This window comes from Lonchura striata, chromosome 25 (genome assembly GCF_046129695.1).
Source record: "Lonchura striata isolate bLonStr1 chromosome 25, bLonStr1.mat, whole genome shotgun sequence".
Taxonomy (NCBI): Eukaryota; Metazoa; Chordata; class Aves; order Passeriformes; family Estrildidae; genus Lonchura; species Lonchura striata.
The window spans coordinates 7,752,853-7,780,012 of NC_134627.1; the positions used below are offsets into that span (position 1 = coordinate 7,752,853).

At 47.4% G+C, this 27,160-nt stretch overlaps 1 protein-coding gene across 1 annotated transcript in view; it reads left to right on the forward strand.

Moving 5' to 3' along the window:
* The first annotated feature begins 2,833 nt into the window (after window positions 1-2,833).
* LOC110478680 (puromycin-sensitive aminopeptidase) overlaps window positions 2,834-27,160 on the forward strand; it is a 32,483-nt gene continuing 8,156 nt past the window's right edge. Inside the window, exons 1-9 of the mRNA XM_077788389.1 lie at window positions 2,834-3,003; window positions 14,141-14,225; window positions 18,070-18,147; window positions 20,071-20,192; window positions 22,545-22,652; window positions 23,785-23,985; window positions 25,231-25,327; window positions 25,445-25,478; window positions 26,559-26,673. Coding sequence (XP_077644515.1) covers window positions 2,881-3,003; window positions 14,141-14,225; window positions 18,070-18,147; window positions 20,071-20,192; window positions 22,545-22,652; window positions 23,785-23,985; window positions 25,231-25,327; window positions 25,445-25,478; window positions 26,559-26,673 — 963 coding nt within the window. The 5' untranslated portion in view covers window positions 2,834-2,880. The remainder of the gene's footprint in view (window positions 3,004-14,140; window positions 14,226-18,069; window positions 18,148-20,070; window positions 20,193-22,544; window positions 22,653-23,784; window positions 23,986-25,230; window positions 25,328-25,444; window positions 25,479-26,558; window positions 26,674-27,160) is intronic.

Sequence of the window (27,160 nt, forward strand, 5' to 3'; positions counted from 1 at the left end):
CCTCGCAGCATCTCCCGTGCGGAGCAGCACCCGGAGCCCTTTGCCAAGCACAACCCCCGCGGTGGCCACCGCGGCTACCGAGACCCCCCCTTGGAGGGCCAGGAGGGCACCCAGTGACCCCGCGGCCATCCGGGATGGGAATTAAAGCTCAGAGGAGACAATCCCCTCCCGCGGAGCCCAGCAGCTCTGCTCCAGGAATAGTTTTATCCCGCCCCTGACCTTCCCGTGGCTCTGCCAGGGACAGTCACCCGCGGTGCCAGCACCGAGGCAAGGCGGGAGGGGACGGGATTGTTGCCCTGGCAAAGTCCCCCAAGCACGGCTGTGGCTTCTCCTGCCGCGGTGGCCTCGGGGTGTCCCCAGCGTGGCACTGCCGCGCCGAGTCCAATTCCATCCATCCCGCCTGCAAATCCCACACGGAGCCTCCTCGCCAAACCGGGCGGCCCCAGCCCTTCCCTCGCTGCAGGGCAGACGGGACTTTCCGCCCAAGCACCCCGCCAGCATTCCATAAAATCCTACAACGTTCCCTGGAGCAGCTGCCAGCGCTGATGTCCCCCCATCCCGCAGCCCGCCCGTGTCCCCGCGTCCCGCATCCTGGCAGGATGGAGCAGGGCGGCAGCTGCCCGAACCCCCCCGCTCGGCTCCAGCTGTTTCCAGCTGTTTCCAGCTGTTCCCTTGTCTCTCTTTCCTTCCCCGGGGCTCCTCAGCACAATGCGGCCCCGCGGCAGCCCCGGTTGAACCCGGGCTCGCTCGGCAGCGCTGGGTTTTTGTAACCATGTGCTGAGAGCTTGGCTGTACTTTCTCCCTGCCCCAGTTCGTGCCGCCGGCTCCTCCAGGTCTCAGGGAATCTCTGCTCCCTCCCTGAAATCCCTGTTCCCTTCCTCGAACCCCTTCTCTCTACCTCGAATCCTATTCTCCTCCTCAAATCCCATCTCCCTCTCTTGCTCCTTCTTCCCTCAACTCGCTGTTCCCCCTGCCTTGAATCTCTACTCGAGTCCCCAAATCCCTTTTCACTTCTCAAATCCCTTTTCCTTCCCAAATCCCCATTCCCTCCTCGAATCCCTGCTCCCTACCTCGAATCCAACTCCCCAAATTTTTGCTCACTTTCTCCACTCCCCCTGCTCGCTCTCTCCCCGGCTCAACACTAACTTATCTTTTTTAAACAGCAAAGTGCCAATTTTAACAAAAATAAATCTCGTCGGGGAAGGAATAGTGAGAAATAAACTATGAAATACAGAGAGCAAAGAGGGAAACCTGGCTGTCCCAATATGGGGGCACCATTCCAGCTCTGCCCGCCAGTCTGAGTGCACTGGGAGGTTTGGGAGCTGTCATCCCCCTGAACTGGGAGGACTGGGAGGCCCCACTCACGGGGTGCCCGTGCCAGTGTCACCCCAAAACCAGGAGCCCCTGGGTGCACTGTGCCAATCCCCACCCAGGCCAGGTGACCCGAGAGCCCCCAGTTAATGGGGTGCCAGCATCCGTCCAAACTGGGAGCACTGGGAGCCTCGGTTAATGGGGTGCACTGTGCCAGGCCCACTTGGAACGGACACGCTGGGATCCCCATTACCGGGATCCCCATTACAGACACACTGGGATCCCCTTTATGGGGCACATTGGGATCCCCATTACCAGGGCACACCGGGGTCCCCATTACCGGGATCCCCATTTACCGGGATCCCCATTTACTGGGCCTAACAGGGGTCCCCATTATCGGGAGCCCCATTGCCGGGATTCCCCATTATCAGGATCCCCATTATCGAGGCTCACCGGGATCCCCATTTACCAGGATCCCCATTTACTGGGGCTCACAGGGGTCCCCATTACCGGGAACTCCATTACCAGGGTCCCCATTACCGAGGCTCACCGGAATCCCCATCACTGGGGTCCCCATTTACCGGGATCCCCATTGACCGGGATCCCCATCACCAGGATCCCCATTACCGGGATCCCCATTACCGAGGCTCACCGGGATCCCCATTTACCGGGATCCCCATTTACCGGGATCCCCATTACCGGGATCCCCATTTACCGGGATCCCCATTACCGAGGCTCACCGGGATCCCCATTTACCGGGATCCCCATCACCAGGATCCCCATCACCGGGATCCCCATTTACCGGGATCCCCATCACCAGGATCCCCATTTACCAGGATCCCCATTTACTGGGGCTAACAGTGGTCCCCATTATCGGGAGCCCCATTTACCGGGATCCCCATTTACCGGGATCCCCATTTCCGAGGCTCACCGGGATCCCCATCACCGGGATCCCCATCATCGGGATCCCCATTTACCGGGATCCCCATCACCGGGATCCCCATCACCGGGATCCCCATTTACCGGGGCTGCCCCGTCCCGCAGCATCATGGAAGGGGCGTGGCCTAGAGAAAGGGGCGTGTCCGAGCGGGGCGTGGCTCTGCGCAGGCGCACTCCCCGCCAGCGCTTACGCAACTCCTCCCGCCGCCTTTCCCCCCCCCCCCCGCCCAATAAACCCTTCCCGCCCCCCGCGCGCGCTACGTGCGCGGCCGCGTGGCGCCGCCGCGCGCACGCGCACGCGCCGTCCGCGTGCCTCCCTCCCTCTCTCCCTCCCTCCTTCCCTCCCCCCCCTCCCTCCCTCCCTCTCCGCTCTCCCCCACCGGGGCCGCCTCGAGCCGGGAGCGCGCGCGCGCCCCCGCCCCTCCCTCCTCCTCCTCCTCCTCCTCCTCCTCATCTTCCTCCTCCTCATCCTCCGCTCCCGCCGCTGCTCCCTCTCGGTGTGTCCGTGCGCGGAGCCGCCTCGTCGCCCTTCCCGCGCCCCCCCCTCCCCCTCCCCGCCCCCCCCTCCCCTCCGCCGCCGCCGCCGCCCCGCCGGGGGGGGCGCAGCCCCGCACCCCCCGCGCTCCCGCCATGCCGGAGAAGCGGCCGTTCGAGCGGCTGCCCGCCGACGTGTCCCCCCTCAACTATGGGCTCTGCCTCAAGCCGGACCTCATCGACTTCACCTTCGAGGGAAAGCTGGAGGCCGCCGTGCAGGTAGGGGCTTCCCCCACACCCCCCCCACACCCCCTTCTTCCTCCTCCTCCTCCTCCTCCTCTTCCTCATCCCCCTCCTCCCGCCCCGCCCCTGAGGGGTCCCGCCAGCCCGCGCCCCCCTGAGGGGACCCCTCAGTGCCCCCGGGGGACCCCTCAGTGCCCTCCTCAGCCCCCGGGGGTGTTTCCCCCCGCTCTCCCCTCAGGGACCCCGTTCTCCCCACAGGGACCCCGCTCTCCCCTCAGAGCCCCGCTCTCCCCTCAGGATCCCCGCTCTCCCATCAGAGCCCCCGCTCTTCCCACAGGGACCCCGCTCTCCCCTCAGGGTCCCCGCTCTCCCCTCAGAGCCCCGCTCTTCCCACAGTGACCCTGCTCTCCCCTCAGAGCCCCCGCTCTCCCCTCAGAGCCCCCGCTCTCCCCTCAGGGTCCCCGCTCTCCCCTCAGGGTCCCCGCTCTCCCCTCAGAGCCCCCGCTCTCCCCTCAGGATCCCCGCTCTCCCCTCAGGGACCCCGCTGTCCCCTCAGGGACCCCGCTCTCCCCTCAGAGCCCCCGCTCTCCCCTCAGAGCCCCCGCTCTCCCCTCAGAGCCCCCGCTCTCCCCTCAGAGCCCCGCTGTCCCCTCAGAGCCCCGCTCTTCCCACAGTGACCCTGCTCTCCCCTCAGAGCCCCCGCTCTCCCCTCAGAGCCCCCGCTCTCCCCTCAGGGTCCCCGCTCTCCCCTCAGGGTCCCCGCTCTCCCCTCAGAGCCCCCGCTCTCCCCTCAGGATCCCCGCTCTCCCCTCAGGGACCCCGCTGTCCCCTCAGGGACCCCGCTCTCCCCTCAGAGCCCCCGCTCTCCCCTCAGAGCCCCCGCTCTCCCCTCAGAGCCCCCGCTCTCCCCTCAGAGCCCCGCTGTCCCCTCAGAGCCCCCGCTGTCCCCTCAGAGCCCCCGCTGTCCCCTCAGAGCCCCCGCTCTCCCCTCAGGGACCCCGCTCTCCCCTCAGAGCCCCCGCTCTCCCCTCAGGGTCCCCGCTCTCCCCTCAGGGTCCCCGCTCTCCCCTCAGAGCCCCCGCTGTCCCCTCAGAGCCCCCGCTGTCCCCTCAGGGCCCCGCTGTCCCCTCAGAGCCCCCGCTGTCCCCTCAGAGCCCCCGCTGTCCCCTCAGAGCCCCGCTGTCCCCTCAGAGCCCCCTCGCCCCCTCCCCAGCCGAGCCCTGAGGCCCCCGCTGGCTCCGATCCCCCCATTCCCCCTCAGGGCCCGGCCGGGCAGGTGCAGCGAGGCCCCTCAGGGCTCCCCGCGCGTCTCCTCCGTGTTTCCATTCACAAACCTCCTCCGAACCCCCCCCCACAAAAACCCCCTCCGGGACCCCCCCAAGCCCGGCGGGGCTCGGGGAGGGGGCCCCGCCCAGCCCGGCCCCGCTGCGGTCCCCGCGGGTCGCCCCGGGCGGCTCCTCCCGGGGCCGGGCTGGCCCGGGCCGGGATGCGGGAGAGCCCCGCAGCCCCGCCCGCGATCCCCGGTGCCCCCCAGCCCCTCGGGGACCCCCCCGTGCTGCGCTCCGTGGGGATGGATGGATGGATGGGGATTATGTTGGAAAAGCCAAATTAAAGGAGAAGTCAACCCCCCCCCCACACACACATCCCGGTGTGGCTCTCGGGTGAGGGTAGGCCTCGGTGTCATGGAGAGGCTGGGGATAAGAGCCGGGGAAAAAAGGTTTACGCCGCGTTTTTCTGCGAGGCGAGGGGAAAAATCCTCCTCGCTGTGCTCGTGTGCTTCAGAGCCGGAACCAGTTCTGTGAAATCCTTCAAGTCTCTCCCAGTCATTCTCATTGGCTGCTCTGCCAAGATTTCCCGAATTTGCTTTCACGTCTTTTTTTTTTTTTTTTTTTTTTTTCTCTCTCTCTCTCTCTCCCATTGCAATTTAACAGAGGTACAGAATTAAAATGGCATAACTGTATTTTTTTTTTCTTTTTTTTTTCCCCTGAAAATTAGATGGTCGCACAGAGAGCTTTAGAAAAAATATTTGAGGGAGGTTTTAAGTCTTAAGATGTGAGCGGATCTAAGCCTTGCTTTGCTGAAGGGGTGGTTAAACCTGGTTTTGAATAGGTAATAAATGCAAGGAGGCAATAAAACCTGCAGGATGTGAAGCACAGGTAGAGAAGAAGGCAAATTCTTCCCTGGGGAAAGCCCAGGGCTGGGGATGATGGGGAATCTTGTGACTTTGGGGACCTGCAGGAGCCCAACCAGACATGAGTAACTTCGTGTCATGTGACAGAAATATTGAAAACCTAAATCTCCTCGCGGATTTGATCCTGGCTCAGGGGTTTGTTTCAAACCTCGGGGACCGCTGCTGCCTTTTGGGGTATTTTGAGAAATTCCCATTTTCTTCCTCTTTAATCCCAGCCACCTATTCCTGTCCTCACACCCCGGCCCTGTTACAGCTGTGGGGCTGTAAATGGGATCACTGAAATCATCCAGGTTAAAAATAACACTCGGGGGGAGGGGAGCAGTGGCTTTTTAAGCCACTGCTGAGGAGAAGAGCAATGAGCAGCAGCCTCGGGAACTTCACTGGGATGAAGGAATTGCCTGGAGGTTCCTCCTGGTTGGTTTGCAGCTTTTATTTCTGGAGAGGTTGTTTGGAATATTCTGCTGTGTGTCCATAGGTGGATTCCACCTGGAGATGTGGAATCCTGCACTTCCCCACCAGCACCGAGGGTGTGTGCTGAGGGAAAAGGAGTGACTCCACAGGTTCCAGGCTGTAAAAAAATCCATTTTCACATCTTGGAGAGCTGCTCTGCTGTTCCCACAGGTGAAAATTCCAGGTTGTGAAAAAATCCCTTTTCACATCCTGGAGAGCTGCTGGTATTCCCACAGGTGAATATTCCAGGTTGTGAAAAAATCCCTTTTCACATCCTGGAGAGCTGCTCTGCTATTCCCACAGGTGAAAATTCCAGGTTGTGAAAAAATCCCTTTTCACATCCTGGAGAGCTGCTGGTATTCCCACTGGTGAAAATTCCAGGTTGTGAAAAAATCCCTTTTCACATCCTGGAGAGCCGCTCTGCTGTTCCCACAGGAGAGGAGGGGAAAAAAAAAAACAACAACCCAACAAACCCCAGAGGGCGAGGTTTTTGAAACAGATCTAAAGAATGTATCTTTATTTTGGATAACTTTTAACACCGTGAACCCAGCAGGAGCCACCTCCCTCCCAGCTGCTGGAAGTGGATCAGGGGTGAGTTCACCTGCCTGAGCCGGGCTGGGAGTCTGGAGAAGTTTCCTGGGGCTGCCAAGTGCCCAAAGCACAGGGAAATGCCAAAAAAAAAAATTACAAGGGAACTGCTCTGCACCTTGATGGGGAGAGGACCAACCAGCTCACCCACAGGATGCTTTCTGTACAAGGCTTGATGAACAAAAATTAATAATTATCAGTATATTTTTATTGAGCTGGTCTAGAAAAAAAGACATTTGGGTGCTTTTGGGGTCAAATTACTTCAATTAAGGACCTTTTCTATCTGAGCTCAGCAGAGATGTTCTGTTTCCAGCACCACCTGAGAGCTTTGGAATCTCTGTAAACTCATCGAGGCAAAAGTGGGTTTATGTTAAAGCACAGAATTTTTGATTTTTGGGTGGGGAAAATACCCTCTTGAAGATCCAGTTGTTTCTTTAATACCAATCAACAATAATTACCAGCTCCTCTGCTGCATCCCAGCTGGATAATGACAATAATCCACACCAGTGATGCTTTCTGACCCACGGGGTGAGTCCTGAGGCTTCGACATCACAAATAAAAACCCCCCAAAAACCAAGAAAAAAAGTTTCCAGGGCCTCCAAAGTGCTTTCTTTGCTTTGTTTTTTTGGCATCTTTAAGAGCAGAGTGGAATTAGTGCAGGCTGTGGTGTTTAGTCAAGGTATTACAAGTAAACACTTGATTATTCTTACTCACTCCAGTAATAGGATTTGTCTCTGTGGACAATTTGGGGCTTTCAAACCCTAAAAAAAAAAATCAAAAAACTACCCCAGCCTTAGCTTTGGGGCAGGACACTTGTATTTGCTTTAGAACCTATAAATAACCAGTTTGAAACTCTTTGTGCCACAATAATAAATGTTGCCACTTGCATGGCACCTCCAGATAATCTTCGGAGGATAAAACCTCTGGTGATGCAAAAGATAAGAGGTGGCAGCAGATTTCAAAGCCTGGAAAAAGGAGTGGGACCTGTTTGTGGTTTGTTCCCCCTTGGATAAAGGAATGATCCTGAAATCTTGACAAGTTGAATTTCACAGCTCCTTTTTGGAGCTGTGCTTCTGAAGCCTCCGGTAACCCAACTATTAAAATTTTGACCGGTTATTCCAGATTTTGTTTTAAAGAATATAATTTGCGGCCACATGAATACTTTTGAAGTCTGTGCAGTTGTGTAACAATTACATAAACCGACAGTACATAATTCTCATTTATCACAGCTGCAAACCACCCCCCCCCAAAAAAACAAAACAAAACATTAAAAAAAAAAATCCTTAAATGAACTGTTTCACAAGGAAGCCTGGTCCCAGCTGGGACAAAGTGTGGCCGTGGGAGAGGCAGAGCTGGAACAGAGTCTCCTGCTCACACTCCTGTGATTGTTCTGCCACTTATGTCATCTCCCAGCATTGAAACTTGATTTGTTGAGGGCGTGGGGATGCCTCTCCACCAGCACAATTAAGATTGTGGGGTGGAAATGGTTCATTTTTATTATTCCTCTGTTAGTTGGGGCTTTAATTACGCCAGCCCTGGCTCTCAGGGTTTGGTTATCAGCACAGGGCACTCGCATTACTCAGTGGCTGGGTCAAACTTTTCTTTTTTTTTATTTTTCCTCACTTTTTTGGCTCTTGGGAGGGTTGGAACAAAGAAGGGATGTGTGGCTCTGGTGTTGTCCAGCAGCAGAAACAAAGCTGCCTCCAGCTTTTAGGCTTTTAAATTGAATTTTTTTTTTAAATTGAATTATTTCTTTAATTGAAATTTATTTTTTTGATCACCTGTGAGGGGCAGGGCTGCCTCCCAACTTCCTGGTGTTTCCCTGCCCATAAATTCCCTTCCTTGGAGTTGATTCACTCCCCTGCCTGGAAACTCCACCGAGGCGTTCCTTGATTGTAGAACGACTTATCTTGGGAAAAAAAATTTACAACCTGGGCTCTTTCAAATCCCTTCTGCAGCTGGTTTAATGCATCTCTGGCAGATTTAGCAATGTTTAACTGCTTGTCTGCTGCTTTTTCCAGGTTAATTATGCAATATCTGCTGGCCTAAGGAATGTATAGAGCTGGTTAAAGATTAATTGTGACACTCTGCTGTGGAATCCTGGGCAAATGGAGCTCGCTGGGTGTAGTATTTGTGCTCCTGGGGAGCGAGGGGAACTCATCCAGGATAAATCCTCTGCTGTCCAACCTTGGAATTTGCATTTCCAGCACATGAAATTAAACCTGGAGTGGAGGGTTCAAGGGCCTGGCAGCACCTCAGGGCTCTCCTGCTGTCATCAGCTCAAAAATTCTTTTTTTTTTACCTTTCCTCCCCACAAAAATACTCCTTGAGCCCAATAATTCCTAAGATTATGGATTTGCAGCAAAATTTAAAAATTCACAAAAGGGATTTACTCATCCCTGAGAATCCCACACCTCCGGAGCTGGATGTGCTTTGGAACAAAGGGAATTTTTCCAGTGGGTCAATTAATCCTGGACTTGTTAATTTTACTCCTTGGCCACTGGAATTTGCTGGGGATACAGGTTAATAAATCTCTTTATTGCTCTCCTCATTGAAGGTTTGAATTCTTACAAAAGACACGCCCTGGAATACAAATCCAGAGTAAATTTAGGTGTCTATTTTTAGAGAGAAAATTGCTAAAAACACATGCAGTTGTTGGTAGTGCTGCTTTTAGAAAAGGGCTCTGGAACCACGTGCCAAGATTGGAATTATCTGGAATTAATTTTGGCTCCAGGAGATCCCTTTGGATGCTCCTCATCCTGTATTTCAGGTAGGCTGGAGTTCAAATATCCTAAAAAATTCAAAATTCCAAAAATATTTCACATCAAATCCTTTCCTGCTTTGACCACCAAAAAAAAAAAAAAAAAGCACTTTTAGGTCTTTTTTGGCAGAGCTAAATAATTGACATTTTTAACTCTTCTTCCACCAAACATTGAATTTTTGAGGGGCATTTCAGCTGTTTTCTCCTGCTGGATGAGTTTTCCCTGCTTGTGGTGCCTCAAAATAAGTGTTTGAATTCTGATTAATTCAGAATTTAATTGAATTCATCAAAAACCAGGAGTTTCCAGTCCTGAGCCGTTCCTTCCCTCCAGAAATTTCTCTTTGCTCCCCTGATTTCTGAGCTGTGCAGAACTGCTCTTCTCTCAATTAATTGAATTAATTAAATTAATTCATTTTCGTTGCTGAAAAGTAGATTTCTTATTTATTTCTTATGTATTTATCATCTATTTCTTATAGATTTCTTTCTTACAGATTTCTTTCTTATAGATTTCCTCTTATAGATTTTTATAGATTCTTTCTTATATATTATTTCTTATGTATTTCTTATATATTTCTTATACATTATCCCATATATTTCTTATATATTATTTCTTATGTATTAACTCATATCATATATTCTTTCTTATAGATTCTTTCTTATATATTATTTCTTATGTATTTCTTATATATTTCTTATACAGTATCTCATATATTTCTTACATATTATATCTTATATATTTATTATATTTCTTATACATTATCTCTTACATATTTATCATATATTATTTCTTCTATATTTCTTATTTATTTCTTATAACCCAGAGCAAGGTAAAGCAGGGTGACAACCCCACACACCCCCTTGCTGACTCCTTATACCTTACACAGAAATTTCCACTTTTTGCCCTTTAATACACAAAAACCACTGCATTGACAGAATATTTTCCTCCCAGAACGTGGCATTTTGGAGGGATAAAAGCCATAAATTCATTTTTGACCTGCTCCTGGTTTGTTTTTGTTCTCACAGGTGTGGCTGCACCTCAGTGGGGCAGGGAGGAGGCTCCACTGGCAACAGGAAAAATTCATTTTCCCCTCGGAATTCAATTCTCAGAGTCCCAGAAGGTGCTGAGCTCTACAGGCAGAATTCCTGCCTGTACAGTGAATTTCACCCTTATTTTGGGAGAAATTTCCAGCCAGAATTCCTGCCTGTACAGTGAATTTCACCCTTATTTTGGGGGAGAAATTTCCAGCCAGAATTCCTGCCTGTACAGTGAATTTCACCCTTTTTTGGGGGAGAAATTTCCAGCCAGAATTCCTGCCTGTACAGTGAATTTCACCCTTTTTTGGGGGAGAAATTTCCAGCCAGAATTCCTGCCTTTACAATGAATTTCACCCTTTTTTTGGGATAGTTAGAAAAATAAACTTTTTACCGTCCTGTCCCAATTTTAGATATTTTCTCCTATGCTGCCCTCTCATAAAACTGGTTGATATTGGTAGGAAGCGAGGAAAAAAATATCTAAAAATAGATAATTTCTTGTTTAAGGAGCCTCTGGATTTTCTCTACTTCAACCTAAACTTTTTATTTTGCAGGCTCAGTGCTCCACTGAAAGTTTTGTCCTGGAAAAAAAGTTATTTTTTAAAGATCAAGCCCATTGTTAAATTCACATTGTCTGCAATTTGGACAGCTCCAAATCCAGAGAGATTTGGATTTCTAGATTGAATAAATGTCTCCAGACCCTTATAAAAAGCTTTTCTCATCCTGATTTTTTTGTGTTTTAGAAAAACCTTGGAAAAAAAACCCAAGCTCCAGTATTGTGGTAAAATCTGTTGAGTTTTTTTGGGTGTGGGGAGAATTTTTCAGTTTTGTGCACTCAGAATTTAACCAAAAAAAAACAACAAAAAAAAAGTGGATTTCAGGTTGTAAGTCTATCCTGGAAAAATCAAATTTACCTCAGCCGTTAGACTCGCTCTCGGTGCTTTGCCAAAACGTTGTTTTCACAGTCAGGTTGGGTTTATTAATTAAAATTAATTTGATTTTAATTCCACCAAGAGATGAAAACAACCGTGCTGAACCTCTCGGTGTGACAGCGCTGCAGGGGAGCAGGAGCTGGGAGGAGGCACCAACATTCACTGCTCAAAAAGTGTAAATACATCATATATTTCTTTAGGTAATATTTATTAATTAAACAATTCCCTAATTGGGGATAAGCCAGGGATATTTGCTAGGTCGGAGAGGTCCAGGAGAAACTGGGTTGGGCTGTGTGGTGGCTCGTGGATGGATCATCCTACACCTGTTAAATCACAAATTTCAATTCTTAACCCTCCCTTCTCCATGAAATTACTCAAATTTGGGTTTCCTGTCCAGGATGATTGAGGAACATTCCTGGTTTCTACTCAGCTCCCACGTCCTGGTGGCACAGGGAAAACACCTGAGCCTTTTCTTGTGGCTTTACAAACAAAATAAAACAAGAATTTCTGTGCTGCCTCCGAGGGGAGCACGAACAGGGGCTTGGAATTGTGGAATTGGGGTGGGAAAGGACCTTAAATCCCATTAAGTGCCACCTCCCAGGGAAGGATTCCTTCTGAATATCCCAGGGAAGAATTCCTTCTGAATATCCCAGGGAAGGATTCCTTCTTAATATCCCAGGGCAGGATTCCTTCTCAATATCCCAGGGAAAGATTCCTTCTGAATATCCCAGGGAAAGATTCCTTCTGAATATCCTAGGGAAGGATTCCTTGTGAATATCCCAGGGAAAGATTCCTTTTTAATATCCCAGGGAAGGATTCCTTCTGAATATCCCAGGGAAGGATTCCTTCTCAATATCCCAGGGAAGGATTCCTTCTGAATATCCCAGGGAAGGATTCGTTCTGAATATCCCAGGGAAAGATTCCTCCTTAATATTCCAGGGAAAGATTCCTTCTCAATATCCCAGGGAAAGATTCCTTCTGAATATCCCAGGGCAGGATTCCTTCTCAATATCCCATCCAGTTCCTTCCTCTGGCAGTTTAAACCCATTCCTCCTTTTCCTGGCATTCCATACCCTTGGAAATTTATTCCTTTTTCCTTCCTGGCACTCCAGACCCTTGGAAATTCATTCCATTTTCCTTCCTGGCTCCTTTCAGGGAGCCTAAACCCAGCTCATCCCTCAGCCTGCTCTTCTGCAGGCTGAGCAATCCCACTTTTCCCAACTTTTCCCAGTTTTTCCCCCCAGCAGAGCTGCTCCATCCCTGGACTCTCCTTTTCCAGATCCCAGAGCTGGAGGCAGCTCCAGTGGGTTCCTGGTTCCCACCTCAGACCTGGTCCAGGTGTTCACAGGGCATTTTGTGGTTATAATCATGAGGGAAAACAAAAAAAAAGGATGGAGTTTCTTAGGCTTTAATGAGCTGATTTTGGGGTAGGAAGCAGTTTCTTCATGCCTGTGTTAAATCTGGTTGGTTGTTCCAGAAATTTTTATTCCTTTCTTTAAGAAATTGCTGCTGCTTCCTGCTAGAAATCCTATCCTGGACAAGCAGGATTCCCAGCTTGTTCCAGCCTGATCATTCTGGTGGTTCCAGCCATAAATTTCTGAATAACTCTCTGGTTTAACTCCCAAATATTTTACCCCTTTGTAATTAATTTTTATTTAATTTGAATTCCTCTGTCTGTTATTCAGGCTCTCGCATTCAAACAGAGAACTGGCACAGCCCCACGGTTTATTCCTACGCTGGGAGCTGGCACTTGGTAAATAAAGCAAAATGTGTGGAGCCAAGAGCTGGCAGAAGGGAAGCTCCCAGGAAAAGGGCAAGGAGAATCTCCTGGCAGATGTTTTGAAGCTGAGGAGAAGGAGAATCTCCTGGTGGATGTTTTGAAACTGAGGAGAAGGAGAATCTCCTGGTGGATGTTTTGAAGCTGAGAAGGAGAATCTCCTGGCAGATGTTTTTAGGCTGAGGAGAAGGAGAATCTCCTGGCAGATGTTTGGAAGCTGAGGAGAAGGAGAATCTCCTGGCAGATGTTTTGAAGCTGAGGAGAAGGAGAATCTCCTGGCAGATGTTTTGAAGCTGAGGAGAAGGAGAATCTCCTGGCAGATGTTTTGAAGCCGAGGAGAAGGAGAATCTCCTGGCAGATGTTTGGAAGCCGAGGAGAAGGAGAATCTCCTGGCAGATGTTTTGAAGCTGAGGAGAAGGAGAATCTCCTGGCAGATGTTTTGAAGCTGAGGAGAAGGAGAATCTCCTGGCAGATGTTTGGAAACTGAGGAGAAGGAGAATCTCCTGGCAGATGTTTTGAAGCTGAGAAGGAGAATCTCCTGGCAGATGTTTTGAAGCTGAGGAGAAGGAGAATCTCCTGGTGGATGTTTTTAGGCTGAGGAGAAGGAGAATCTCCTGGCGGATGTTTTGAAGCTGAGGAGAAGGAGAATCTCCTGGCAGATGTTTTGAAGCTGAGGAGAAGGAGAATCTCCTGGCAGGTGTTTGGAAGCCGAGGAGAAGGAGAATCTCCTGGCAGATGTTTGGAAGCCGAGGAGAAGGAAAATCTCCTGGCAGATGTTTGGAAGCTGAGGAGAAGGAGAATCTCCTGGCAGATGTTTTGAAGCTGAGGTGAAGGAGAATCTCCTGGCAGATGTTTGGAAGCCGAGGAGAAGGAGAATCTCCTGGCAGATGTTTGGAAGCCGAGGAGAAGGAGAATCTCCTGGCAGATGTTTGGAAGCCGAGGAGAAGGAAAATCTCCTGGCAGATGTTTGGAAGCTGAGGAGAAGGAGAATCTCCTGGCAGATGTTTTGAAGCTGAGGTGAAGGAGAATCTCCTGGCAGATGTTTGGAAGCCGAGGAGAAGGAGAATCTCCTGGTGGATGTTTTGAAACTGAGGAGAAGGAGAATCTCCCGGCAGATGTTTTTAGGCTGAGGAGTTCTGACAGCCTGGAGCACGCACAGAGGTTGTGTTGGTGATATCTCCAAAGGAGAATTTTGCTCTGCTCTCCCCAAAAGAGGCTGATGGGCTCAGGATCTGTTTTGGTTGGGTTTGGATGAAGTTTTCAGCCTTGTTTTTTACCCAGCATGAAATCATTCCCAATGGGGACGAGCGGCTGAGCGCTCTGCAATGCCTCCTTCTCCTTCACCACCCAAACACCCAACTCTCCTCCTGGAGCTGCTTTGGAGATGGTTGAGAGGTGAGAATTCCCATTTCTTCCTGATGCTGATGGAGTTTCTCTTCCAGGTGAAAAATGCAACCAACCAAATCGTGATGAACTGCGCCGACATCGACATCATCACCGCGTCCTACGCCCCGGAAGGAGACGAAGGTAGGAGCCCTGCTGGGTTTCATTTCTGCCTCTGGAGCTGCTGCCAGCAGCTCTGATAACAAAGTGATGTCATGGTTTGATAAGCTCAGCCCCGCCCCTGGAAGCACAGAATTCCTTATCTGGATCCAGTTGTGTTATGGGGAAGGAATTCCCTCAGGTGTGTTATGGGAAAGAATTTCCTCAGTTGTGTTATGGTGAAGAATTCCTTAATTTGTATTATGGGAAAGAATTTCCTCAGTTGTGTTATGGTGAAGAATTCCTTAATTTGTGTTATGGTAAAAAATTTCCTCAGTTGTGTTTTGGTGAAGAATTCCTTAATTTGTGTTATGGGAAAGAATTTCCTCAGTTGTGTTATGGTGAAGAATTCCTTAATTTGTGTTATGGTGAAGGATTCCCTCAGTTGTGTTCTGGGAAAGGAATTCTTTCGGTTTTGTTATGGTGAGGGAACTCCTTCATTTGTGTTATGGTAAAGAATTCCTTAATTTGTGTTATGGTAAAAAAATTCCCTCAGTTGTGTTATGGTGAAGAATTCCTTCAGTTGTGTTCTGGTAAAAAATTCCTTGTTTTGTTATGATAAAAAAATTCCCTCATTTGTGTTCTGGTGAAGGAATTCCTTCAGTTGTGTTCTGGTAAAAAATTCCTTGTTTTGTTATGATAAAAAAATTCCCTCATTTGTGTTCTGGTGAAGGAATTCCTTCAGTTGTGTTCTGGTAAAAAATTCCTTAATTTGTGTTATGGGAAAGAATTCCTTCATTTGCGTTATAGTAAAGGAATTCCTTCATTTGTGTTATGGGAAAGAATTAATTTGTGTTCTGGGAAAGAAATTCCTTCATTTGTGTTCTGGGAAAAAATTCTTTCCTTTGTGTTATGGTAAAGAATTACTTCATTTGTGTTATGGTAAAGAATTCTTTTATTTGTATTCTGGTAAAGAATTCCTTCAGTTGTGTTCTGGTAAAAAATTCCTTCATTTGTGTTCTGGTAAAAAATTCCTTCATATCTGGATATTGTGGAAACTTCTAAGAACATCACCTGTACCTATGGATTTGGGAATATTGACAAAATCCCTGTCAGGGAATGCATCAACAACGTCCTGCAGCAGGAAATAGTGCCAGGAAAGGGTTTGGAGAGCACAAAAAACACTTAATTGGCATTCAGCAGGATTTTCTGACTGTTGGACAACGTGGAAAAAGGGGAGACCAGCCTGGGATCCAGCTCGGGGAACTCTGGAAGCTGCTGCAGGAATGGAAGTTCTGGAGATATTTGTAACACTCAGCTGCAGTTGTTGACTTCCTCCATTCTATTTGGAGGGGATTAGCAAACGCCAAAAGGGCTTTAGCAGCTGAAGTGTGAAAGGAGGAGGTGTGGAAAACAAACTCCAGGGTCTCACAGAGGGCACAGCCTTCCTGGGGCTCCGTCCAGCTGCTCCTGGAGCCCTGCAGAGAACAAAAAACCATGCAGGGCTCCCCTTTCCCCGAGGGAAATGCCCCTTTCCATAAGGAAAATAACACAAAACACTTTGGTAAATCTGTATTTTGGGAAATTGGGATGATCTTGGTGATGGATGGGAGGAAGGGGTTCCTTGGGTAGATTTAAACTTTGTTATTTGGGCAGCAGCTGGATAAATGTGGAGGAAAAGGATGGATAAAGGTGGAGCAAAAGGGAAAAAGCACCCAGGAATTCCAGAATTTGTCCTGGAGAAAATAAAGGGGAAAAAACACCCAGGAATTCCAGAATTTGTGACTGAGAAAATGGAAATAAAGGGAAAAAACACCCAGGAATTCCAGACTTTGGTCTGGAGAAAATGGAAATAAAGGGATAAAGCACCCAGGAATTCCAGAATTTATGACTGAGAAAATGGAAATAAAGGGGAAAAGCACCCAGGAACTCCAGAGTTTATGACTGAGAAAATAATGGGGAAAAGCACCCAGGAATTCCAGAATTTGCCCTGGAGAAAGTGGAAATAATGGGAAAAAGCACCCAGGAATTCCAGAATTTGTCCTGGAGAAAATGGAAATAAATGGAGAAGCACCCAAGAAATCCAGAATTTGTGACTGAGAAAATGGAAATAAAGGGGAAAAGCACCCAGGAACTCCAGAGTTGGTGACTGAGAAAATGGAAATAAATGGAAAAGCACCCAGGAATTCCAGAATTTGTCCTGGAGAAAATGGAAATAAAGGGCAGAAGGTGAAATTTCCTGGTTTTTTCACACCTTAGTCCCGGGTGGAGCATCCTGGGGCTGAAACCAAACACTCCCAGTGATACCTGAGCAGGGAAAACGAGTCCTTTTGTGACTAAAATTGTCATTTCAGCCCAGCTTTTGTCATTCGAGGCTGTGCTTGAGTGGCAGCTTTTTGTTCCCTGCCTGGCTGTGTCCGGGCTTGCCGATTTTGGCAGCTGAAGATGCCAAATTTCAAGTTCTTAAATGCTAATTTAAGAACTTTATCCTTAAAAGTTTAAAATTCTTCAATGTTTCAAGTTCTTAATTGCTAAGATTTCAAGTTCTTAAATTTCAAGTTCTTAAATGGTAATTTCAAGTTCTTAAATGGTAATTTCAAGGTCTTAAATGCTAATTTCAAGTTCTTAAATGCTAATTTCAAGGTCTTAAATGCTAATTTCTTACAGGTTGCAGCAGTGGTTGAGCTTGGAGGGAGCAGAACATGCAGAGTGAGGTTCTGTGGGGTTATTCCAGATTTTTTTTCTTTTTTTAGGAGAACAGATCCACATCCCCTTGGAGGATTTGATAAATTAGGAAGGGAGAAGCAGCACCAGGTGCTCCCTCCTGGCTGTATCAAAGCTCCAGGACAGTTTCAGATCCCCAGCCTGGCCTCACAATTTGGATTTTTCCATCCACAAACAGTTCCTGTGCTATTTAATCCCCAACTGCCTCATTTTTGGGGTGCCTTTGGCATCTTCTCCCTGAGCAGGGCGGGAACCCCAAAGCAGGGCCCCGCTTCTGAAGGCATTTCTGAAATAAAATCAACATTTATTGTGTGGTTCAATCCAAGCACAGCCCCCCATTGCCCTGGAGATTAATGGGATTTTCAAAGAAAGCCATAAATTAGGTAAATAAATCCTAAGCATCTTGTTTGGGATAATTAATATGAATCCTGCTGCACTGATGGGGATGTTTAAGCAGCAAGGGGGGAAGTTTGGGGCTGTATTTCACCATTCCTGGGGCTCACAAATCCCATTTTTCCTGCAGGTTTGGGGTTTTTCAGCCCAATTTTCACTCCTGGAATTCCCACCACAACATTCCCAGGACACACAAATAACATTTTTCCTGGAGATTCGGGGTTTTTCAGCACAGTTTCACTCCTGGAATTCCCACCATGATATCCCCAGGACACACAAATACCATTTTTCTTGGAGATTTAGGGTTTTTCAGCCCAATTTTCACTCCTGGAATTCCCACCACAACATTCCCAGGACTCACAAATCCCATTTTTCCTGCAGCTTTGGGGTTTTTCAGCCCAACTTTCACTCCTGGAATTCCCACCACAACATTCCCAGGACACACAAATCCCATTTTTCCTGCAGATTTGGGGTTTTTCATCTCAACTTTCACTCCTGGAAGCTTTCCCTGCTGTGGAATTCCCACTACGACATTCCCAGGACACACAAATCCCATTTTTCCTGCAGATTTGGGGTTTTTCAGCCCAATTTTCACTCCTGGAATTCCCACCATGAGGACCAATTCCTGCTCCTGTACTTCCTCACACAGAATCACTCGGAATTAATTCCAATTTCTCCAGCTCAGCGGCTTTGGGTGAATTTGCAGAGTTTTGAGCCCAAACCCTTTTCCATGATCCCAGTTCTGATCCCAGTTCTGCTTTTCCCATTGCAGAAGTTCACGCCACAGGGTTCAACTATCAAAATGAAGATGAAAAAGTCACTTTGTCCTTCCCCAGCACCCTGCAGAAAGGTAAGAGCCACCCCTCCCCGCTGGCTGTGCCCTTGGCCAGGAATTCCTGCCCTGGAATTCCCCAGTGTGCCCCTGGCAGTGTGGCCTTCCTTTTGGAGCCTCTGGAATGGCAGATTTTGGCTCTGGAATGGAAGATTTTGGCTCTGGAATTGCAGATTTTGGCTCTGGAATTGCAGATTTTGACTCTGGCAGTGGGTCCTTCCTTTTGGAGCCTCTGGAACTGCAGGTTTTGGCTCTGGAACTGCAGGTTTTGGCTCTGGAACTGCAGGTTTTGGCTCTGGAACTGCAGGTTTTGGCTCTGGAATTGCAGATTTTGGCTCTGGCAGTGTGGCCTTCCTTTTGGAGCCTCTGGAATTGCAGATTTTGGCTCTGGAATGGCAGATTTTGGCTCTGGAATGGCAGATTTTGGCTCTGGCAGTGTGTCCTCTCTGCTCTGGAGCGTCTGGAATTGCAGATTTTGGCTCTGGAATGCCAGATTTTGGCTCTGGAATTCAGATTTTGGCTCTGGAAATCAGATTTTGGCTCTGGCAGTGTGGCCTTCCTTTTGGAGCCTCTGGAATTGCAGATTTTGGCTCTGGAATGGCAGATTTTGGCTCTGGCAGTGTGTCCTCTCTGCTCTGGAGCGTCTGGAATGGCAGATTTTGGCTCTGGAATGGCAGATTTTGGCTCTGGAATTCAGATTTTGGCTCTGGCAGTGGGTCCTTCCTTTTGGAACCTCTGGAATTGCAGATTTTGGCTCTGGCAGTGTGCCCCCTCTGCTCTGGAGCCTCTGGAATGGCAGATTTTGGCTCTGGAATTGCAGATTTTGGCTCTGGAATTGCAGATTTTGGCTCTGGCAGTGGGTCCTTCCTATTGGAGCCTCTGGAATGGCAGATTTTGGCTCTGGAATGGCAGGTTTTGGCTCTGGAACTGCAGGTTTTGGCTCTGGCAGTGGGTCCCCTCTGCTCTAGAGCCTCTGGAATTGCAGATTTTGGCTCTGGAAAATGGTTCTGGAACTCCACAGTTTGTTTGGTTTGGGATGCAGCGGGAAGGTGCTGGAGCTGTTGGTTTTTGGTTTGATGAAATGGGAAGCTGTCAGAACTGTTGGTTTTTGGTTTGGGATGAAATGGGAAGGTGCCAGAACTGTTGGTTTTTGGTTTGATGAAATGGGAAGCTGTCAGAACTGTTGGTTTTTGGTTTGATGAAATGGGAAGGTGCCAGAACTGTTGGTTTTTGGTTTGGGATGAAATGGGAAGCTGTCAGAACTGTTGGTTTTTGGTTTGGGATGAAATGGGAAGCTGTCAGAACTGTTGGTTTTTGGTTTGATGAAATGGGAAGGTGCCAGAACTGTTGGTTTTTGGTTTGATGAAATGGGAAGGTGCCAGAACTGTTGGTTTTTGGTTTGGGATGAAATGGGAAGCTGTCAGAACTGTTGGTTTTTGGTTTGGGATGAAATGGGAAGCTGTCAGAACTGTTGGTTTTTGGTTTGATGAAATGGGAAGGTGCCAGAACTGTTGGTTTTTGGTTTGGGATGAAGCAGGAAGCTGTCAGAACTGTTGGTTTTTGGTTTGATGAAATGGGAAGGTGCCAGAACTGTTGGTTTTTGGTTTGATGAAATGGGAAGCTGTCAGAACTGTTGGTTTTTGGTTTGGGATGAAATGGGAAGGTGCCAGAACTGTTGGTTTTTGGTTTGATGAAATGGGAAGGTGCCAGAACTGTTGGTTTTTGGTTTGATGAAATGGGAAGGTGCCAGGACTGTTGGTTTTTGGTGTGATGAAATGGGAAGCTGTCAGAACTGTTGGTTTTTGGTTTGGGATGCAGCAGGAAGCTGTCAGAACTGTTGGTTTTTGGTTTGATGAAATGGGAAGGTGCCAGAACTGTTGGTTTTTGGTGTGATGAAGGCCAGCAGGTTGGTGGCTGCAGCCCGGTCGGTGTTTCCTGCAGGGACGGGGACGCTGAAGATCGACTTTGTGGGGGAGCTGAACGACAAAATGAAAGGGTTTTACCGCAGCAAGTACAGCACGGCCAGCGGGGACACGCGCTACGCCGCCGTCACCCAGTTCGAGGTAAGCTGATCTTAGTTTAGTTTCTTCTGCTTCGTTTTTTAAATTTTCTTTTGAATTTTTTATTAAGATCGGTCACTGGGGAGATGTTCTCCAGCCACCTCAGTCCCCAAGATCGGTCACTGGGGAGATGTTCTCCAGCCAATACCAACACCAAGGACCAAGGCAAAGGAATGGAGAGGGGTTGGAACCGGCCACAGGGGAGATGTTCCTCAGCCAGCTCGGTCCCTGAGATGAGTCACAGGGGAGATGTTCTCCAGCCAGTTCAGTCCCTGAGACCAGACACTGGGGAGATGTTCCTCAGTCAGATCATTCCCTTAGACTGGCCACTAGGAAGATGTTCTCCAGCCAGCTCAGTCCCCAAGATCAGACACAGGGAAGATGTTCCTCAGCCAGGTCACTCCCCATGACCAGTCACAGGGGAGATGTTCCTCACCCAGCTCACTCCCCATGACTGGTCACAGGGGAGATGTTCTCCAGCCAATACCACGAACCAAGGCAAAGGAATGGAAAGGGATTGGAACTGGCCACAGGAGAAGATGTTCTCCAGCCAGGTCATTCCCTTAGACTGGTCACAAGGGCGATGTTCTCCAGCCAGATCACTCCCTTAAACCAGTCACAGGGGAGATGTTCTCCAGCCAGATCACTCCCTTAAACCAGTCACAAGGGCGATGTTCTCCAGCCAGATCACTCCCTTAAACCAGTCACAAGGGCGATGTTCTCCAGCCAGATCACTCCCTTAAACCAGTCACTGGGGAGATGTTCTCCAGCCAGATCACTCCCTTAAACCAGTCACAAGGGCGATGTTCTCCAGCCAGATCACTCCCTTAAACCAGTCACTGGGGAGATGTTCTCCAGCCAGATCACTCCCTTAAACCGGTCACTGGGGAGATGTTCTCCAGCCAGATCACTCCCTTAAACCAGTCACTGGGGAGATGTTCTCCAGCCAGATCACTCCCTTAAACCGGTCACTGGGGAGATGTTCTCCAGCCAGATCACTCCCTTAAACCAGTCACTGGGGAGATGTTCTCCAGCCAGATCACTCCCTTAAACCGGTCACTGGGGAGATGTTCTCCAGCCAGATCACTCCCTTAAACCAGTCACTGGGGAGATGTTCTCCAGCCAGATCACTCCCTTAAACCGGTCACTGGGGAGATGTTCTCCAGCCAGATCACTCCCTTAAACCAGTCACTGGGGAGATGTTCTCCAGCCAGATCACTCCCTTAAACCGGTCACTGGGGAGATGTTCTCCAGCCACCTCAGTCCCCAAGATTGGCCACTGGGGAGATGTTCCTTACCCAGCTCAGTCCCCAAGATCGGCCACTGGGGAGATGTTGCCCACCCAGCTCAGTCCCTAGACCGGTCACAGGGGAGATGTTCCTCAGCGAGATGACTTCCTTACTTACTTAGACCGGTCACAGGGAAGATGATCTCCAGCCAATGTCAATACCAAGAACCAAGGCAAAGGAATGGAAAGGGATTGGAACTGGCCACAGGAGAAGATGTTCTCCAGCCAGATCACTCCCTTAAACCAGTCACTGGGGAGATGTTCTCCAGCCACCTCAGTCCCCAGGATCGGTCACTGGGGAGATGTTGCCCACCCAGCTCAGTCCCCATGACTGGTCACAGGGGAGATGTTCCTCAGCCAGCTCAGTCCCCAAGATTGGTCACTGGGGAGATGTTCCTTACCCAGCTCAGTCCCCAAGATCGGTCACTGGGGAGATGTTCTCCAGCCACCTCAGTCCCCATGACTGGTCACAGGGGAGATGTTCCTCACCCAGCTCAGTCCCCATGACTGGTCACAGGGGAGATGTTCCTCAGCCAGGTCACTCCCTTAGACCGGCCACAGGGGAGATGTTCTCCAGCCAATAACAAAAAGAAGAAGAAAAAGTGAATTCAGATTCTGCTAAATTTGGACAAATTTAGGAGTGAAAGAAGAAGAAAAAACTAATTCAGATTCTGCTAAATTTGGAGAAATTTTTATTGAAAATCAGGAGTGAAAGAAGAAAAAGCGAATTCAGATTCTGCTAAATTTGGAGAAATTTTGATTGAAAATCAGGAGTGAAAGAAGAAAAAAAAGCGAATTCAGATTCTGCTAAATTTGGACAAATTTTGATTGAAAATCAGGAGTGAAAGAAGAAAAAGCTAATTCAGATTCTGCTAAATTTGAACAAAATCTGATTGAAAATCAGGAGGGAAAGAAGAATAAAAAGCTAATTCAGAGGTCAGGAGTGCAGTGAGGAGACCAAACCACAATTCTCCCTTTTTTTTTTTTTGCTGGAAATAAATTGAATTTCTGTTGGTTTTTTTACCACAATCTGCTGTGATTTATTTGCTTAATTCTCTTTATTCCAGGCCACTGATGCTCGCAGAGCTTTCCCTTGCTGGGATGAGCCTGCAATTAAAGCAACATTTGATATTTCTTTGGTGGTTCCCAAAGACAGAGTAGCTTTGTCAAATATGGTAAGTTTGGAAATATTTTCATTAAATATACCCTTGATAATTAAAATTTTGCAACAGCTGAGAATAAAATCTGTGATAAATGAGGAGAGAAAACACAAAATTTGATGTCAGGACAAACGTGGTCGTTTTAAAAAAATTAAAATTGATTTCATGTGCTTATAAATAAACTATAAATAAATAAATTATAAATAAATATATTATAAATAAATAAAGCCTGGCCTGGCCCTGACCTGAGGTTTTTGTGTCATAAAGAAATTCAATTTTTTGAGGGTTTTCCTCATTGTTTTTGGGGTTTTTTTCCCTTGTTGCTTGGGGGGTTTTTCCTTGATTTTTTTTTTTTTTTGGCTTTTCTTTTTTTTTTTTAAATTTTCCGTGGATTTTGTGGGTTTCCCTTTTGGGATTTTAGTGCTAAAAACCTGGATTTTCAGAGCTTCTGGTACCAAATTATTTCTTCTTTCTCTGTGAATTATACCTGGCCTTTCTTCTCCTGAATGAAAGAACTGCTCAAATCCAAACATCCCACAACATTGGGATTTGAAATTGAGATTTGAAGTTCTTCTGGAATTCTGATTGCAAATTTTGATTTAAAATTGAGATTTGAAGTTCCTCTGGAATTCTGATTGTAAGTTGTGATTAAAAATTGAGTTTTGAAGTTCCTCTGGAATTCTGAATGGAAATTTTGATTAAAAAATGAGTTCTGAAGTTCCTCTGGAATTTTGATTGGAAGTTTTGATTAAAAATTTAGATTTGAAGTTCCTCTGGAGTTCTGATTGAAAGTTTTGATTAAAAATTGAGTTTTGAAGTTCCTCTGGAGTTCTGATCGAAAGTTTTGATTTGAAATTGAGATTTGAAGTTCCTCTGGAGTTCTGATTGGAAGTTGAAGAAGAATTTTGGTTTGGAATTGAAGCTCACACGTGTGAGGCAGCAGGAATGAAATCCATTTAGAAATTCCATTCAGAAATTCCATTTTTGGCATTTTTTTCCTCTTATTTCCAAGACTCTCTTTCTGAAACTCTTTGTGCCATAAAAACCCCAACATTTAGATAAAAAAATTCCATTTTTGGAGCCTCCAAACCCTCAATGCTCTACGTGTCAACCCCCAAATTTCCCTCCCCAAACCCTCTTTGGCCAGAACGTGGTGGAGCGGCGGCCGTACCCCGACGACGAGAGCCTGGTGGAGGTGAAGTTCGCGCGGTCGCCGGTGATGTCCACGTACCTGGTGGCCTTCGTGGTGGGCGAGTACGACTTCGTGGAGGCGCGGTCGCAGGACGGCGTCCTGGTGCGCGTCTACACGCCCGTGGGCAAGGCCGAGCAGGGCAAGTTCGCCCTGGAGGTAAATCTGAGCCAGGTTTGAGGGGTTTGGGGTCTGGTCAGCCACAGAAATCTGGGAGTTTTGGGTTTTTTGACATTTTTCTTGGTTTTTTTGGGTTTTTGTTGGGTTTTTTCTTGGTGTTTGTTGGGTTGTAGACGCGCTCTTGGTCCTGGTGCGCGTCTACACGCCCGTGGGCAAGGCCGAGCAGGGCAAGTTCGCCCTGGAGGTAAATCTGAGCCAGGTTTGAGGGTTTGGGGTCTGGTCAGCCACAGAAATCTCTGAGATTTGGGTTTTTTGGGGGTTTTTTGGGTTTTTTCTTGGTTTTTGTTGGGTTGTAGACACGCTCTTGGTCCTGGTGCGCGTCTACACGCCCGTGGGCAAGGCCGAGCAGGGCAAGTTCGCCCTGGAGGTAAATCTGAGCCAGGTTTGAGGGTTTGGGGTCTGGAAAGCCACAGAAATCTGGGAATTTTGGGTTTTTTGACATTTTTCTTGGGGTTTTTTTGGGTTTTTGTTGGGTTGTAGACGCGCTCTTGGTCCTGGTGCGCGTCTACACGCCCGTGGGCAAGGCCGAGCAGGGCAAGTTCGCCCTGGAGGTAAATCTGAGACAGGTTTGAGGGTTTGGGGTCTGGTCAGCCACAGAAATCTGGGAGTTTTGTTTTTTTTTTCCTAGTTTCAGTCAAAAATTCTTAGTTTCAATCATAAATTCCCTAACTTCAGCCACGATTTCTTCATTTCAGTCATAATTCCTTAGTTTCAATCCTAATTTCTTAATTGCAGTCACAATTTCTTAGTTTCACTCATAATTTTCTAATTCCAGTCATAATTTCTTCGTTTCAGTCATAAATTTATAGTTATAAATTTATAGTTTCCTATTTTCAGTCATAAATTCATTAATTTCAGCCACGATTTCTTTATTTCAGTCATAATTCCTTAGTTTCAATCCTAGTTTCTTAATTGTAGTAACAATTTCTTAGTTTCACTCATAATTTTCTAGTTCCAGTCATAATTCCTTCGTTTCAGTCATAAATTTATTATTTCAATTGTAATTTCCTATTTTCAGTCATAAATTCCCTAACTTCAGCCACGATTTCTTAGTTTCAGTCATAATTCCTTAGTTTCAATCCTAATTTCTTAATTGCAGTCACAATTTCTTAGTTTCACTCGTAATTTTCTAGTTCCAGTCATAATTTCTTCATTTCAGTGACTATTTCCCAAGTGTTTCCCAGTGCCAGGTTAACAGAATATTTCTCCTCTCGTTTTTTACAGGTTGCTGCTAAAACTCTGCCTTTTTATAAGGACTACTTCAATGTTCCTTACCCTCTTCCTAAAATTGATCTCATAGCTATTGCAGACTTTGCTGCTGGTAAAGTAACTCGCTTTATTGCTGAAATTGTATTTTATTTGAATTTTTTTATTTAAAAAAACCTTTAGGAAGAGGCGTGGATCAATATCAATAAACCTTTGTATTTATTTTATAAAGGTGCCATGGAGAACTGGGGCCTTGTTACTTATAGGTATGATGTTAAAATACTGTCTTTTCCCCCCTCTTTGTTCATTAATTCTTGGAGTTAATTGGATTCATTCGAGGCAGCTCTAATTGCTGGGTGTCATCCCAAATCTGACAGAGCCAATCTTTGCAATTTTTACTTTGGTTTTGGATGATTTTGGTGGTGGTGTTGCAGCTCAGGAAGGCAAAAATCAGTCACTGGATGAGGGTTTTAAATTGAAAAAACCTTCTTGGCCCCTTTTTTCCCCCAAAAAATCTCCCGACACAGCTGGGAGAGTTTCTTTTACCTCGTAGGTATATTTGGCAGCCACAGAGTAAAGGTGTGGAGATGGGAAAATCAAAAATATTAACTCACCTTCCTTTACAGTTTGATTTTTTGGGATTTCTTCTGCTCAGCTTTGAATTTAGCCTTAAAAAAAAAAAAAAAACAAAAACAAATTTGAGTCTAGGTTTTAAATGTTTCCCTGCTCATTGCAATTCTGTTGAAATTTGATATTTTATTCCTTGTGGGAAAAAAAAAAATAGAAATATATTTCTCCTGGATGAGGAGAATTTTTGGGATGGAGCTGTGAATTTTTGCTCTTTTGTGCTGAGTTTGCTCTGCCCCGTTTGGGGACCTGCAGGCACCATCCTTGGGGAGGTTTTTCCATGGAATTTCAGAATTCCAGAGGGCTGGGAGGTGCCACAGAGGAAAAATTGCTGCTGGCACTTTTTGGAAAAGCCAGAATTCCTTTGGGAACACTGAGGTGGGCAGGATTTGGAAGCTGAGCTTCCAAAAAAATGACCAAGGGGAGCATTTTGATAAATAAAAAAACCAAATTTTTCCTTCTTCTGCCTGGGTTCTTTTTCTTCCACTTCTTGCATACCATAAAATAATTCCTGCTCCAAAGCATTCCAGCAGCTGCGGAACTCACCCTGAGAATTTCAAGGCTACTCTGAAATAGATTTTGGGTTGTTTTTTTGGGTTTTTTGTTGTTTTTTTTTTCCTCTCGTAGGTAATTTCACCTCCTTTGGGTTGTGTTTTTTTTTTTAATCCCCCTGGGGTTGTCCCCATCCTTGCTGAATTTTGGTTTTCTCTCCACCACAGGGAGACTGCTTTGCTGATTGACCCCAAAAATTCCTGCTCCTCGTCCCGCCAGTGGGTGGCTCTGGTGGTGGGACACGAACTGGCTCACCAGTGGTTCGGAAACCTCGTCACCATGGTACCTCAAAATCCCAATTTTATTTCAATCTGCCTCCTATCCTGCCCAAAATCTGGGTTTGCATGCCCCTAAGCAGCAGCACATAGTGATAAAATAATTAATTTAATATTTAATTGGTGGATTATGGTAGCTGACCCTTCAAAATCCCATTTTTTCTTTCAATCTGCCTCCTATCCTGCCCAAAATCTGGGTTTGTATGCCCCTAAACAGCAGCACATAGTGATAAAATAATTAATTTAATATTTAATTGGTGGATTATGGTAGCTGACCCTTCAAAATCCCATTTTTTCTTTCAATTTGCCTCCTATCCTGCCCAAAATCTGGGTTTGCATGCCCCTAAACAGCAGCTCACTGTGATAAAATAATGAATTTAATATTTAATTGGTGGGCTATGGTACCTAAACCATCCAAAATCTCATTTTTTATTTCAATCTGCCTCCTATCCTGCCCAAAATCTGGGTTTGCATGCCCCTGTACAGCAGCACAC